The sequence below is a fragment of the Leptonychotes weddellii genome, chromosome 10 (genome assembly GCF_054177405.1).
Source record: "Leptonychotes weddellii isolate Sample4059 chromosome 10, ASM5417740v2, whole genome shotgun sequence".
In the NCBI taxonomy this organism is placed as follows: domain Eukaryota; kingdom Metazoa; phylum Chordata; class Mammalia; order Carnivora; family Phocidae; genus Leptonychotes; species Leptonychotes weddellii.
The window spans coordinates 122,932,223-122,948,057 of record NC_138378.1 but is presented as its reverse complement, the minus strand read 5'-3'; the positions used below and the strand labels follow the sequence as shown (position 1 = coordinate 122,948,057).

Below are 15,835 nucleotides of genomic sequence, written 5' to 3'. Positions count from 1 at the left end.
ACAGTGCCTGGGGGATTGCCCATTGTCTTCATGGAAATGCAGAGCGGTTCATATCACTTCTCCAAAGAATGCCTTTTTTAGATGCTGGCCTAGGTTTCACTGCAGGACTGAAATGGAAGCCAGTCTGGCCCAGTCAGGGCAGTGACTTAGGGACCAAGCTGCCCTTCCAGCCTCCACTACCTCCCCAGTCTGAGCAGATACTGAGAGCAAAGTTGGTGTTCATAGAGTTTGCCTTCAATCTTCGAACTCTAATGAGTTAACTAACATGAAAGGTTATAAACTGTGCTTTCTTATTTATCTTTGGGCCCATTTTCCAATATTGATATTAATAAAGATGGGTAAAAAAATATTTTTAAGCAAAAGACTGATGAAACAAAGATAAACAATGTGCTAAATATTCAAGACTGTTTTGACTGCATTCCATCTGCAGGGAGAGCCAGAGACTTCCATGCCCTCTGACCTGCCTACACTGGACTTGCCTACATTGGACTTGCCTACAATGCTTCCTCATCTCTGCTGATAATCTGACATTAGGGAGAAAGGGAGACAACAGAAGACATGAGTGATACAGTATGCACACTCTGGCTTCAATGTCTTTACTCTGTACAGATTCAAAACCAGTAATAAATGAGAAAAAATACTTTATTTCTTTAATACAGAATACATCATATTGCACTCTAGTTGCAGGTAGTGTGTAGAAAAAACTCTGTTTACAAAACCACCATAACAGTTGCCTGGGCCTGATGTTTTATGGCATCACCAACCATAACCATGGCACTGAACTTTGGACCTACTGAGAAGGGCAATGTTTAATAAAGCCTTCTTTTTATTTCAGTATCACTGACCAGCGTCAGGACCAGTGACCAGTCCTCATTTTGAAATGAGGAAACTTTACAGTAACATAAATACCTCTCAGTCAGAGGCACTGTTAATCTGTACCCATATATTAGTGAAATAGATACTGTCAAGCTATCTTTCTTGCTTTATCAATAATTATTTCTTTTCATTGTATTTAATCATATTATTTTACATGCTATTCTTTCACGAACACATGAAACTATTTCATAGCTGTAACTATTGCTATCCTTGTGAAAAATAATTACAAGCTTTTGTTTTCAGACTGAGCTGCAAAGTTTGATTTTCTCAATGTCATTCAGCAAATTGGGGTAATTCAGGATGAAGAAGGGACTTCTCACCTCCACCCATACTCTTGGAACCTGACTCTGAGGCACGAATCTCAGTGGAAGAGAGGGAGTATCCCTGGATCTTGTTGGAGCCCAGGGAAACGCTGTTCCTCTTCTTCAGGCCCATCTCTGAGATCTGCTTCTGAATTCACTCCAGCTGAATTCTTCCCTGTACCTCCACTGAAGCACAGATGCTTCTGGAAGATCTTGGTGTTTTTGAATACAACCAGCTTGTTTCTATTTTTTTATCTATTATATGCATTATGAGTCTGCACCATTATGATCTAAGGTAAATAGGATCAAGGTTCATCCTATTCTGACAGTAGAAAGGCACAAAACAGTTTTACCTAAAGCATTGACATGTACACTTAATGGAACACCTCTAAATAAGGGAACTGGGTATATGTCAAAAGCCTGTAAAATGAATTTTTAAACTAACTGCAATCCATTGAACAGTAAAATAGCAGCATTTTGAGAGGAACAATTGGGGGAAAATTCTTAAAGCATGGAATCTGTTGTCTTGAAATAGAGTCTACGATGAGAAAGGTACATTCGTGGGCCAACAGAGGCTCCAAAAACGCATATATATGGGATTATTTGAAAACAAATCACTATGGTACTGAGCACTTTATAGAGTAGTGAGTACTATGTTTACCGTCAGAAGTGGGATATCCAATGAAACAACGTACACAAAAACATAACCTAGGAGAAAATGATTTAAAACCATACTGATAAAAACTAAAACCATATCATGTTAAGGAAAACTATCTGAAGACCAATAACTGTAAAAATAAATATTAAGGTGCTCAAAGACCTACTCTCACAGTAAAAGTTACATAATAGAACACAATATTAAACAAGTACATGAACATATCAAAATGGATTGGTTTATAAAATGTTCTACCATTGAGAAACCCATTGTTCTCCCCTCCATATTCTTCTCCATAATAATTTTGTTCCTGAGGAGATGTATTTTGTTAAAACACAGTAAGCTTTGAAAGAGTCAACTGGGTTACATATTTTCTTTGGGTTGTCATCATTGATATAAAATTTCTCTCCAAAGGCTCTAAATCTGAAATCTGTGCAGTCTGGGTGTCAGGATTGGGTGAGGGTCACAGTAACTGCCTACCGACAGCATTCTGATCCTGGAGTTGGTCAGCTGCCCAGAGGCTGACCCTCTTCTCAAACACATCCTTTGCAGAAAAGGATGAGCTGGTGCCAAATCTGGGATGACTGCATGATCCATGGAGGTGGCAATTAGACAAATGGGCAGGGTGTGTTCTGTGGAACCTGGGGCTCTCCTCTGCTTTGGGCAGTTGGGAACCAGAGCCTTGTGGAGGCATGCTCTACAGGGTGCAAAGGAGGCAGGCTGCCATGGTTGTGAGGGAAGGGAGCTCCTGAGTCTCCTGCCAGCTCCCGAAAAAAGGCATTTTTAGCGGTATCAACTCTAACTTCTCTTTTAATGGCACGTCCACACGTCTGCAACCCAATGAGAGTGGCATTACTAAAATAACTTTAAAAGTACTTTCTGCAGTTTAAGTGGCAGTGATGCTCAGACGTGGAGGTGTCCGTGTGAGCATGTGAGTGTATGTTTACTCTTTGTTAGCCACACTGTTAAAATAGAATACACCTTCTCATGATTACAGAACTTTGATTTAATTGGTGCCAAACAGTCCAGATTGATTGAAAGCAGTAAATCCTATGGCATTCATGCTTGGCTTTCATACTCTTTGCCTTTCTTTTTTCTTTTTTTAAAATCAATTTAGATATCATTAAAATGCATCATGGTACTTTTTTGCCACCAAGCCAGTCAAACAGATACCCCTGAAAATATTTTCATGCAGCTGTCGCCTCCTCTGCTGCCCTCTGGAAGCAAGGATAGAGGCACCTCAAGCAAGAAAATATCTCCCAGAGCTTCAGCTGTGTCTTAACAGCTACAACCCAGCTAATTTCCAAGTTCCATATTCCCCTTTCTCCATAGCATTTCAAACCTTCTGAATTATGTACGCTTCTTCAATAGAGTGCTTTATTCCTGGGAAAACAGCAAACATGTGGTCACCTGGGTGCGTTGGACAAATCCTGTGGCACTGAGGATGGCCCTGGGGTCCCCAATCATCCAGGACATACTTCAAGGAGCCCCCACAGTCTGGAAGCCTTGCTTCCTGAGGAGTAAGGAAAAATCAGTGAATCAACACCAGTCAGTCTAGGCAACAGTTGTAAAGCCAAACACTATACTACGAAGCCTGGTCCTCACAGTCTTTGGTTTTGTGATATTTTCTGCATTTGAAATTTTGAAAAGAAGTTGGTAGCCTTAGCAAAGACAGCTATCATCTGGCTTCTGTGGCAGAACAAATATGTATCTCCCTGAGGCCTTTTTCTGGATTTTTAAATTTCTGTTTGCCTCCAATTACTCATGGGACAGTAAGAAAATTTCTTTTTAATGTTGGTAAGGCCAGTGCTAACTATCACACAGTTGGACAACAAAGTGAAAACAAGGCAGGCGGTCCAAATAAATATGTGAAGGCAAATGGATTCCACCCTTTTCACACATAAATCTCTCAGAAAGCCCCAGGGGCTGGCCTGAAGACAGAGAAGAGTGGCCTTCTAGCTACTCCAGCCACTTGTTCACCTAAAATCCACTCTCAGATGGTGACTGGAGAACTTCTCAGCTAGTCAAAAACGAAAGGAGCAGAAAGGCAGGAGCATCCCAGTTTGTCCTATCCCCCTATGGCATCTTTGATGAGACACAGTTCTATCCCACCAGCTTACAGGGGACTTCTACAGGTGCTCCGTGTTGTATCTAAGAGAAATGTGAGACTATCTGAGCTTTTTGCCTTGAAATTGAACAACATTCATCCCTAATTAGCCCAAAAAACAAGTTACCATTCTTTTACAACAACACTAACATCAGTAACTTCTATATTTTATGGGAAAGACAGAAAACCAGAGAGACCTAAATCTGGGCAGCCCTGCTGTTGTAAAGAACCAAAGGACAGAAGGTGACTAGCACCAGCAGATGAAGAACAGTGTTCACGAATCACACACTGAGACACAGAATGCCACAGTCACCCATGCAGAACTACTGCTCACGGATCCCCAGTGGGATTGCATACAGATTCTATAAGCTAGTCTCCAGCTCTGATAGTCTCAATTTTGAAAAGCAAGCATTTTTACTTTACATGAGTTTGAACTTCTTATTTAATTTTGGATGGGATATTTTTATTTTATTTCTATTTACCAAAGGAACAAAGGCCTCTATATAAAATACATTCGTTTTCCTTCCCACTTAGAAAGCACACCTTTGTTCATCTCTGATTTTCTGAATTTTTCATGAAATCCTAAAATGATTCCATATGGATTCTGACACAAATATCATGATAAACTAAAGAAAAGCTACTAGCTTGAATTCTTGTTTCCACAGCCTCCAGAAGTTATGAAATTAGTCTCAGACAAGTAAGCCTGTGAGGACAGGTCAGCTGCCTTTCTGTTCAAGCTGCTAGATGACCCTCGACAAGGGAGGTAGTGGCCGCCGTGCTCTGTGCTTTGGGTCCTGCCTCTCTCTGCTGGCTCTTCCTCTGAAGAGACCACCATCTGGATGTGCTGAGTTGAGGTCCTGTGGTCATGCACAGACTTTGCATAGTCCCATTAAGCTGGACAAAGCCCAGGGGAACTCACTTCCTCCATGACCACATAAGCAGCCAGCCTTTGGGTCTCCTGCAATGAATTTCAAAGAATGGGAACTATGGTTTTGGGGAGCAAATTTGTGAGGCCAATCTTTACAGTGCTGGTGAATGGCAACACACAGAACCGCAGGCAGACTCTTGGGTCACATCCATCTCCCTTCTCTGAGCAAAAACATAACAGCTCAGAAAGCAGATGACATTATCTTCCACTGGAACCAGCAGGATTAAGGGAGAGGGAAAACCTCTGCTCTCCTGCATAGATTCACGCTGGCAGTTTCTTAAACCTTCTGTCACTTTCCTCTTGCCTCAACTACTTTTCTTGGCCATAAAAGTGAATGTTCTCACAAGCTAACCCAACTTCTTCCATTTTTCATAGGCTCAAACCTAAAAGGGGCTTCAGAAGGTTACTTCCTAGCGGGAATCTTAAATTCTCTTGCAGGTCACTGCTTTGACATTGGAGCCTGGAGATGAGGGTGCATCTGAGTCTGGAGGGGTCAGAGGGGAGAGTGTGGATTTGTATGCTGTCAGGCTTTATTTTATTTTGTTTGTGCATCATCTTGTTACCTCAGCACTATTTATACCAACAATTCTACCTACCCTTTGTGCACAAAATACAGCACAAAGTTGGCAACCTGAGGGAACTTACTTTTAAGTTTACTTTTTACATACTCCAATAGACAATGGTTTTCTATTTTCCTTTTCTAGGTTCCAATCATAAAACACAGATATACAGATTAACTATACAGAATCAAAAAGAATAGAGGTTGGAAACGATCTGCCTATCTGCCTTCATTTTATGGACAATGGGAGGCTAAGGTGGAGGAGTGATTACCAATGGAAGACACCTCCCAGTCCCCCCACTTTAGTGCTCTACTAGACCATGTCCCTCTGGAACCATGCCAGTCCCCACAACTTTCCTCCTTGACACCAAGGCAGTCCTGATGGCTTGGGAGGAATGTATTCACCTCAGTTTCAAAAGACACTTTGTGAAAAGTACAAGCTAATGTGTTGTTATTTTTAATTTAAATGCTGACTATTTAATTCTAAGGCTGGCGAAAAATACAATAATATTCAATAAATTATATGGGAAAACTTAAGTCATGATTCCTCTGAATCCAATCTATTTCTCCTTGTTAATTTTTAAGTCTGTGCTTAGGCCATGGCTACTCAAGGAAGTTAGGCCTTTGTTCAGTCCTCAAACAGGTGAGCTGTGTACAATCACATCTTGTAGCAGCCTCCCCACCACTCTGAAGATTGATACTGTGTCTCCGATTGGTTTATATCAAGGGCAGACAAAAATACTTCCATCTCATGAATTTTGTTTTAATCTATAGCAAGTTGTCATCGAAGGGTAAGAGAAAAAATAATGGTGCAATGTTTAAATTCTTGGTTCCTAAGGAGAACCCCAAAAAGGTACCTTCTCTTCTCCCTTCACTACCCCCAAAATGCCCTCACCACATGTTCTTGGAAGGAAGAGTAGAGGTCACTAAGGATAAACATTCCTTAGTTCCTCAGTGAAAAAGAACTTGAGATCAATCCTGTGCTACCGGTGTCCAAGGGGAAGAAATTTATCTCCTGTGTGATCATAAGAGGTAAATAAACTATAGAATCACAGCCGTGCAGAGTTCTAAAACACCAGTTATAACTGAGCCCAGGCCCAGTTCAACAAACTGATGCTCCTTCTTGTGAACTAAGACTCTCCTTAGAAAGCTCTCCAGACAACTCAAACAAAATTTAGCCACGTGGAGACCTGTGCAGCTATATGAATGGCAAACTGTAAAGTTCTCCCTCTCTGCCAGGTTTGCTGAAGGCCTCCAGGAATGAGCTCAGAGCCTTCCGTTCTGCTGGAGAGGGGTTGGCAGTCCCACTCTAGGGTTACAGGTGGACCAGTAAGCTCTGATCCAACCTCAGGATGCCCACAGGTCAATTCACACAGACCCTAGAGCTCTCAGGCTATTTTCAACGCAGGAAATAATAGCAGGGCTGCAAACTGATCTCTGACGGAGCATTTTCTAACTCCGACTTCCCTTCTTATCGGAATTACATTTCCAGGCAGTTAGAAGCAAAACACTCAAAAGAAAGGGTGCTGGTCCTGCAGGGGACCTGGATTGGCGGCCCTTCCGCTCTCTTAGCAGTGGTCCTTGGACGCATGAGCCTCGGTGTCTTAATACGCAGGGTCCCTTGGACTGGATCCATCCAACCCGGCCACACCCACCAAGCCCTCACAGACACGCACACACAAAGACACCCCTCCCGGGCTTTCCGGATGCACACCTAGGGTCCAAGTCTCCCCAGAGCGCGAGCGGTCACTCCGGGCCTTGCAGCCCCTGGCCGGTCTTCTCCTTGGCTTTCTCACAGGTGTACAGCCACTTGATGATGCGGGCGTTCCTCTCGATGACCGAGGTGGTGCTGGGCACCTGCTCGGTCAGTTCTTCCTCCTGCAGTCCCTCTTCGCCGCCGCTGTGCCGGGAGAAGCCGCTGTCGGAGGTGGCGACGCTCACGCTGCGGACCTTGAGTGTGACGCGGGCCGACCCCGCGGAGAAATTCTCCCTCCCGAGATCTTCCACCACCTCAGGCTCCAGGCCGCAGAACTGGAAGAAGGTGTCACATTCGGCCACGGACGCTGAGTAGCGGGAGCTGAGGTCTGACTGCGATCGATGCAGCCCCCCGCGCCTTGTCCCTCGCAGCTCCGGGACCCGGGACGCAGCCGGGACTCTGGTGGGCGTCCCGCAGGGCGCTGCGCGCGCTGGGGGCGCGGGAACGCCGGGGACCGCGGAGGCCGCAGTAGGGCCGGGCTTGGTCAAGACAGCCTCCTCGCGCCTGGCCCTGACCTCCTCTCCCACCCGGGACGTCTCCGGGGGCACCGGCGTCTTGTCCTTGCCCGGCCCCTGGAAGAGCTTCTTCACCAGGCCCCCCCTGGAGCTGTCGGCGCCCTGTCCTCGGACGAAGTCGCATTTCTGCCGGTAGATGACCAGGGAGTCAGGTCTCAGCGGCTTCCGAGCTATGGCCCTGCGCGCCACGGCACCGGGGACGCGAGCCGGAGGCCGAGGATCGCCCGCGGTCCCCTCGCTCACCCCGGGGTTGCTGCCCTCGGGAGCCGGGCCCGGGCCGGCTCCCGGCGGGCCCCGCACGTACTTGGCGCGGTCGGCCGCTAGCCTCTCCACCGCGCTCCTGCGTGCTGGCACCACCGCGTCCCGGACCCTGGGGGCCTCGGGGTGCCGGGTCAGCAGTCGCTCGTTGCGGGGCGCGTCCAGGGCTGGCAGGGCACGCATCCTCGGCGCTCGGCTGGTGCTCCGCGCCCCGTGGAAACGCGCTCCGCCTGCGCTTCCTGTGCGTCTCTGGCCAATTCCGAAGTCCGCGCCGGGTGGGGAATGGCGCCCAAGTGCCAGCCGGCCCAGGTCCAGAGTCTGGGCAAACCCGAGTCTGCACCTATTGGCGACTGGCCCCAGCACACCCGCCCCGCTCCCCCCCGCCCGCCCTCACCTCCTTCCCGGCACAGCTCCGGGTTCAGTACCGCCCCTTGTCGGGCTCCAACTCTCACCTTCCGCCGGGCCCCGCCTCTCACCTCGCGCGGGGTATCCACCCCAGGTTCCGCCCCCAGCACCTCGCGGCTGCGCAGCCAGTCGCCCGGAGGACCGCGGCGCGGACTGCGGCTAGGGGGCTGCGCGACCAGGAAGGGCTCTCCCGCGCGGGAAAGCCCAGGCGGTCCCCCGGGGCGGAGGAGCCCGGAACAATTGAGTTCGTTCAGCCCCCGGTATCAGCCGCCTCCTCCCCTCCAACGGCTGCCTGGGGTCACCGCTGGACGCTGGCACTTCCGGAGTGGGGTAGGGCAGGGTGACCCGGCTGGCTGTCCCCACGCCCGAGCTGGTGTCCTACGTCCTTTGCATTTTTAAAGTGACCTCTGCGTGTTTCGAAACTTTTGACTTTCCTTAATTTTCTAAGGATTACTCCTGAGCACGTACTCTTACCAGAAAGGAAACGGATATAAAAGGAAAGAGGACTCATTGCACCACAGGGTTAGGCTATGTGTCAGGTAAAAAGAATCTGGGAACACAGCAGAGACCTGGATTGAGTTCAGACACGGTCACTGGCCAGCCATGGGTCAGACCAGGCCACCAGGTGCGGAGCCTCATGGGAAGAACAGGCTGGTGGTAGAGGTGAGGCTCGAGGGAGTTGGGAAAAAACGACTAAAATCCCAGAATGACTGCTGTTTTTCCTGTAACCAAGGCAATGGGGAACCGTTCACCAGGGCAGTGGATCAGCTTAGGAATGCTAAAAGTCTAAAAGAAAATATTTCCAAAATTCCATTTTTTCCAAAAGTTGGACAAAGGACAAAGTATTTGCTGGAGGAGTGAAATGTCCATTTTATCTCTTATGTTAAAGCCAACTCCAAGATACACTGACCTTTCAAAGTTGTGGTTGAGTGCAACACAGCAGCCTGTGGATGGCGGACAGGAGGGTTCTCAAGGTCTGGGCGGATTTTGTCTCACCTCTTGAGTGCCGGTGGACACCAAAAGGGGCTGGTTGTGCGTCAGCAGTTGCAGCCCCGGCTGACTGCCATCGCCTGATGATCAGAGAACTGCAGCTCGGTTGGCCAATGGGTCTTTAGACCTTTAGTTCCTGTGAGGCTAAATCCCATAGTCAGGAATAGAAGCCCAACAAGAAACCAGGTATCCTGAGAGCCAGACCACCCAGATAGTATCCTGGGAAAATGTTATAGTCACGGGAAAAGAAGACTATGATCCATTAGGTAAGGGGGTGGGGGTGGGGGGAAGCATAGAGTAAGAGTGAGGTTTAGAGAGGGCAGCATGCTGGGTTGGGCACATTGTTTCCCACAGCTGATGGGAGCCCAAAGTCTAGCCTTTTTTTCCCCTCAGGCAGCATGGTCTCTTGTCAGAGGGGGGGAAAAATATATATATATATGTATATATATATATATATATATATAACATATATATATATGTTAAATTGCTTGGTCCAAAGTGGCTACCTTATTTAATTTGTACTTCTTCCTGTGCAATTACAGCAGTTCTGAGAGAACTCCTAAGCATGGGGCCCCTGGGATGTGTCTGAGCCCGGGTGCCTTATTTATTCACTGAGTCCTTTTGGACACATAACAAACCTTTCAGGATCTTTATTTTGTCATTTGTAAAATTCTCACTTTTATAGCTTAGAACATTCATTGCTTGATATTGAGCACTAAATAAATGTTAATCTGAACAACCCAGACTTAGGTTTCAGCTCTGTTTCCTCTTAAGGCTATAAGGCTGGACCCCTCAGTGCCTCTGGTTGCTCATCTATAAATCAGAGCTCATAATATCCACTTTGCTAAGGTTTTTGCTAAGTTAATGAGATTATGTACATAAAGGGCTTAGGACTACTTCTGGCACAGAGCAAATTGTCACTAAATGTTAAATTTATTATTTTGCTGATGATGGTATAAATTAGTTGCTTATCAAATTTTAAATACAGTTAGTAAATTTATGTGTGAGTACTGAACATATTAAGAATAAAAGTAAAACTATAAATGAAGTTGTATTTAAAACATTGCTGCTGGACAAAACTATATATCCATAATTTTCTACCCATTAGACATAATTTACTGGAAAAATGGAATAGTAAGATAATTACAAGAAAATTGCCTAAGTGTTTTTTTTTCCTAATAAAGATTTTATTTATTTATTTGACAGAGAGACATAGCGAGAGCAGGAACACAAGCAGGGGGAGTGGGAGAGGGAGAAGCAGACTTCCTGCTGAGCAGGGAGCCCGATGTAGGGCTCGATCCCAGGACCCTGGGATCATGACCTAAGCCGAAGGCAGACACTTAACGACTGAGCCACCCAGGCACCCCTAAGTAAAGTGTTCTTGTTGCTCAATTTGTAGCTTAAACTTTGACCTAATTTCCTTCCTGGTATCACCTCAAAAGACTTGGTCAGAGCAGGAGAAAGTGGTTATGGATCCAGTGATCCACAAACTCTATTTCTAAGAATTTATCGCAAGGAACCAAGAAGAGATGTGTGCACAGTATTAGGACTTTCATTGCAGACAAATAGTTGAAGTCAACCTACATTCAACAACAGGAGGAAGGGCTCGGTGATGTGTGATACTCCATGGGATAGTATTATCCAACGATTTACCATCATACTTCTACACAGTGTCTTATGGAGTAAGAAATTATCATAATATATGTGAATTTTTTAAATTATTACAAATATAGTAGCAGTCTGGATAAATTTCTAGAAACACAAAACCTCCCAAGACTACATCATGAAGAAATGGAAAATCTGAATACACCTATAACTAGTAAGGAGATTGAATCAATAATCAAATTTCTCCCAAAAAAGAAAAGCCCTGGGCCTGATGATTTCACTGATCAAACATTTAAAGAACTAATACCAATCCTTCCTAGCTTTTCCCCAAAAATCAAAGAGGAGGGAACACTCCCTAACTCACTCTATAAGGCCTGCATTATCCTGATACCAAAGCCAGACAAAGACACTGCAAGAAAACTACAGATCAATGCCCTGTGAACATCAATGCAAAAATCCTCAACAAAATTCTAGTGAACAGAATTCAGTAGCATATTGAAAATAACTGTATACACCATAACCAAATGGAATTTATTCTTGGAATGCAAGGATGGTTTACCATATGAAATTTGATCAAAATAATGTTCCACATCCACAGAATGAAGGAAAAAAAAACACATGATCATCTCAATTGATGCAGAAAAAAGCATTTGACAAAACAATACACTTTCATGAAAAAAACACTCAACAAACTAGGAATAGAAGGAAACTATTTCAACATAATAAAAGCCATTTGTGAAAAACCCACAGTGAATATCATATTTAATGATGAAAGACTAAATTTTTTTTTCTCTAAGATCAGGAACAAGGCAGGGATGCTTGCTTTTACTACTTCTATTCAACATAGTACTGGAAATTCTACCAGAGCAGTTAGGCAAGAAAAAGACATAAAATCATCCAAACTGGAAAAGATGAAGTAAAATTTTCTCTGTGTGCAGATGATATGATCTTATACATAGAAAACCCTAAATATGGTGTGCACATACACACACACATACTGTTAGAATGAAAAATTAAATTCCGCAAAGTATCAAGATACAAAGCCAATATAGAAAAATCAATTTCAGGGGCACCTGGGTGGCTCAGTCATTAAGCATCTGCCTTCGGCTCAGGTCATGATCCCAGAGTCCTGGGATCGAGCCCTGCATCAGGCTCCCTGCTCCGTGGGAAGCCTGCTTCTCCCTCTCCCACTCTCCCTGCTTGTGTTCCCTCTCTCTCTGTGTCTCTCTCTGTCAAATAAATAAATAAAATCTTAAAAAAAAAAAAAAAGGAAAAATCAATTTCATCTTTATACACTAACAAACAATCTGAGAAGAAAATTACAAAAACAACTATATAATAGCATCAAAAAAGCAAAATACTTAGGAAATAACTTAAACAAGGAAGTTAGAGACTTGTATGATGAAAACCACAGTTCTGAAAGAAATTTTTAAAAGATGTAAATAAATGGAAAAAAATGCCATGTTTATGGATTAGAAAACTTGATCTTATCAAAATGTCAATACTACCCAAAGAAATCTACAGATTCAGTTTAATCCCTATCAAAGTACCAATAACATTTTTGCAGAAATAGGGAAAAACCAACCCCAAAATTCACATGGAAACTCAAGGGACCTCAAATAGTCCAAACAATCTTGATAAAGAATAATAAAACTGAAGGGCTCACCTCCCTGATTTCAAAACTTAATACAAAGCTACAGTAATCAAAAGAGTGTGGTATTGCCATAAAAACCATGGAATCAAATAGCCTAGAAATAAGCCCTGATATATATGATCAAATGATTTTCAACAAGGGTGCCAAGACAATTCAATGGAGGAAAGTACAGGCTTTTCAGTGAATGGTGCTGGAAAATGGTATCCACATGCAGAAAAGTGTAGCTGAACTCTTACCTAACTTCACATACAAAATTTAACTCAAAATGGACCAAGAACCTACATGTAAGACCTAAAACAATAAAACTCTTAAAAGAAAGCAGAAGACAAAATCCTCATGATACTAGATTTAGCAATGATTTCTTGTATGTGACACCAAAGGCCCAGGCAACAAAAGGAAAAGAGACAAGTGGTACTTCATGAAAATCAAAACGTTCTGTGCATCAGAGGCACCATCCTTAGAGTACAACAGCAACCCACAGAATGACAGGAAATGCTTGCCAACCATGTATCTGATGAGGGAGTAAATCCAGAATTATAGAGAAATCCTACAACTCAAGAACACAAAACCAAAATAAAACAACAACAACAAAAAATTCAAAAGTGGGCAAAGGAGGGCGCCTGGGTGGCTCAGTCAGTTAAGCGACTGCCTTTGGCTCAGGTCATGATCCTGGAGTCCCGGGATCGAGTCCCGCATCGGGCTCCCTGCTCAGCGGGGAGTCTGCTTCTCCCTCTGACCCTCCTCCCTCTCGTGCTCTCTGTCTCTCATTCTCTCTCTTGCAAAAAAAAAAAAAACAAAAGTGGGCAAAGGATTTGAATACACATTTCTCTAAGAAAGATTATAAAAATGGCCAATAAACATGTGAAAAGATGCTCAACATCAGTAATCATTATATAAATGCAAATAAAAACCACAATGAGTTATCACCCCACAGCCATTAGGATGGCTAATAAAAAAAAAAAAGGCAGAAAACAACTAGTGCTGATGAGGAGTTGGAGAAATGGGGACCCCTGTGCATTGTGCTGGGAATATAAAATAGTAAGACACTATGGAAAACAGCATGGTGGTTCATCAAAAAATTAAAATAGAATTACATGTGATCCAGCAATTCCACTTCTGGTTATATATCCAAAACAATTGAAAGCAAGGTCTCAGAGATATTTGCACACCCATGTTCATAGCAGCCTTATTCACAATAGCTGAGATATGGAAGCAACCCAAGTGCCCATCAATAGATGAATGGGTAAGCAAGTTGTGGTATATCCATACAACGGAGTATTATTCAGCCTTAAATAGGAAGACAGTTCTATAATACACTACAACATGGATGGACCTTCACATCATGCTGATTGAAATAAGCCAGTCACAAAAAGACAAACACTCTATGATTCCACTTATATGAGGTACTTAGAATAGTCAAAATTATGAAGACAGGAAGTGTAATGGTGGTTTCCAGAAGCTAGGAAAAGGGGAGAATGGGGAGTTATCTTTTAATGGGGACAGGGTTTCTGTTTTACAAGATAAGTTATGGGGATGGGTGGTGGTGCTAGTTGCACAACAATTCGAATGTATTTAATAACACTGAACTGTACACTCAAAAATGGCTGATATGGTGACTGTTGGGTTATAGGTATTTTGCCACAAAAAATGAAAAAAGACAAAAGTGCAGTAAAACTATACAATGGAGTATTACTCAGTAATAGCAAGGAATGAACTATTGATACACCCAACTTAGATGAGTCCACAAGGAATTATGCTGAGTGAAAAAAGCCCATCCCAAAAGTTTACAGACTGTATGAGTTCATTTGTATAGCATTCTCAAAATGACAAAATTATGGAAGTGGAGAACAGATTAGTAGTGCCAGGGCTTAGGGACAGAAGTAGTTGAAAAGAGGGTCTAACTATAAAAGGACAACATGGGGCATCTTGCGGTGATAGACATGTTCTCTATCTGGACTGTACTCACATCAGTATCCTGGCTGTGATATTTTATTACCATTTCATAAATATTACCCTTGAGGGAAACTGGGTAAAGGGCATACTGGACCTTTCTCTAGTATTTCTCACATCTGCATGTTAATCTTTTTTTTAAATCTCAAAGTGTGTTTAATAATTAAAAAATAAAAATAGTAATATAAATAAGTTAATAAATAAATAGGTGTATCAGTTATATTTACTCCAGTACTTCAGTCTCAGAGTACATTGTAGAGCATAATAAGTATTTTTTGAGCACTTATTATATGAAGAGCACTGTTCTAGCTTCCAAAGATACAGAAACAAACAGTGATAATAAAAAACAATAAGCTTGAACCATACTTAATATATACATCTGTTTTCAAATTAGGTTAATATTAGTTGTTTTTTGCTTTAATGATAAAAAATTGCTTAGTAGTTTTGAATGACTAAATAAATACATATTTTAAACATGATTGGTAGAGATGTCCATAAGTCACTCTCCAAATGTCTACAGGTACTCCTGTGCCAGTTCATCCCTTTCTAATTAAGCTTGTTTTGCTTCAATATATGAACAATTAGGAGAAACACAAATTTATTTATCATGGCATTTTGTTCTCTGTTATGCTTAATTATTGAGGCTCCCTGACATATCAACACCTAATTTAAAAATCATGAGCTTATATTATTCTGAGACTAAGTTAGGAGTATAGGAAAAGCATGACCTCTCAGCTGTAGTGAAGCATTTTCCCCATAGACAAATTCCTGGACATCATACTATTTTTTTTTTTTTTTTGAGAGAGACAATGAGATAGAGAGAGAGCATGAGAGGGGGGAGGGTCTGGAGGGTCAGAGGGAGAAGCAGACTCCCTGCCGAGCAGGGAGCCCGATGCGGGACTCGATCCCAGGACTCCAGGATCATGACCTGAGCCGGAGGCAGTCGCTCAGCTGACTGAGCCACCCAGGCGCCCGACATCATACTATTTTTTTTTTCTCTTTTTTAAGATTTTATGTATTTATTTGACAGAGAGAGAGAACACAAGCAGGGGGAGTGGCAGGTAGAGGGAGAAACAGGCTCCCCGCTGAGCAGGGAGCCCGATGCGGGACTTGATCCCGGGACTCCAGGATCATGACCTGAGCCGAAGGCAGTCGCTTAACCAGCTGAGCCACCCAGGCGCCCTATTCTTTTTTTTTATATATATATATATTTTTTAAGATTTATTTATTTATTTATTTGAGAGAGAGAGAGAGAGAATGAGAGACAGAGAGCAC

At 43.4% G+C, this 15,835-nt stretch overlaps 1 protein-coding gene across 1 annotated transcript; it reads right to left on the bottom strand.

Moving 5' to 3' along the window:
• Positions 1-624: 624 nt before the first annotated feature.
• Positions 625-8,320, bottom strand: FAM110C (family with sequence similarity 110 member C). The gene is made up of 2 exons (XM_006737958.3): positions 7,142-8,320; positions 625-3,346 (listed from the first exon to the last, which is right to left on the bottom strand). Exon 1 carries the CDS (start codon positions 8,137-8,139, stop codon positions 7,174-7,176), a length of 966 nt encoding a protein of 321 aa, XP_006738021.2. The 5' UTR covers positions 8,140-8,320; the 3' UTR covers positions 625-3,346; positions 7,142-7,173.
• Between the last annotated feature and the right edge of the window lie 7,515 nt (positions 8,321-15,835).

Coding starts and splice junctions, on each gene's coding strand:
- FAM110C (XM_006737958.3), bottom strand. CDS start 8,139: ATGCGTGCCCTGCCAGCCCTGGACGCGCCCCGCAACGAGCGACTGCTG.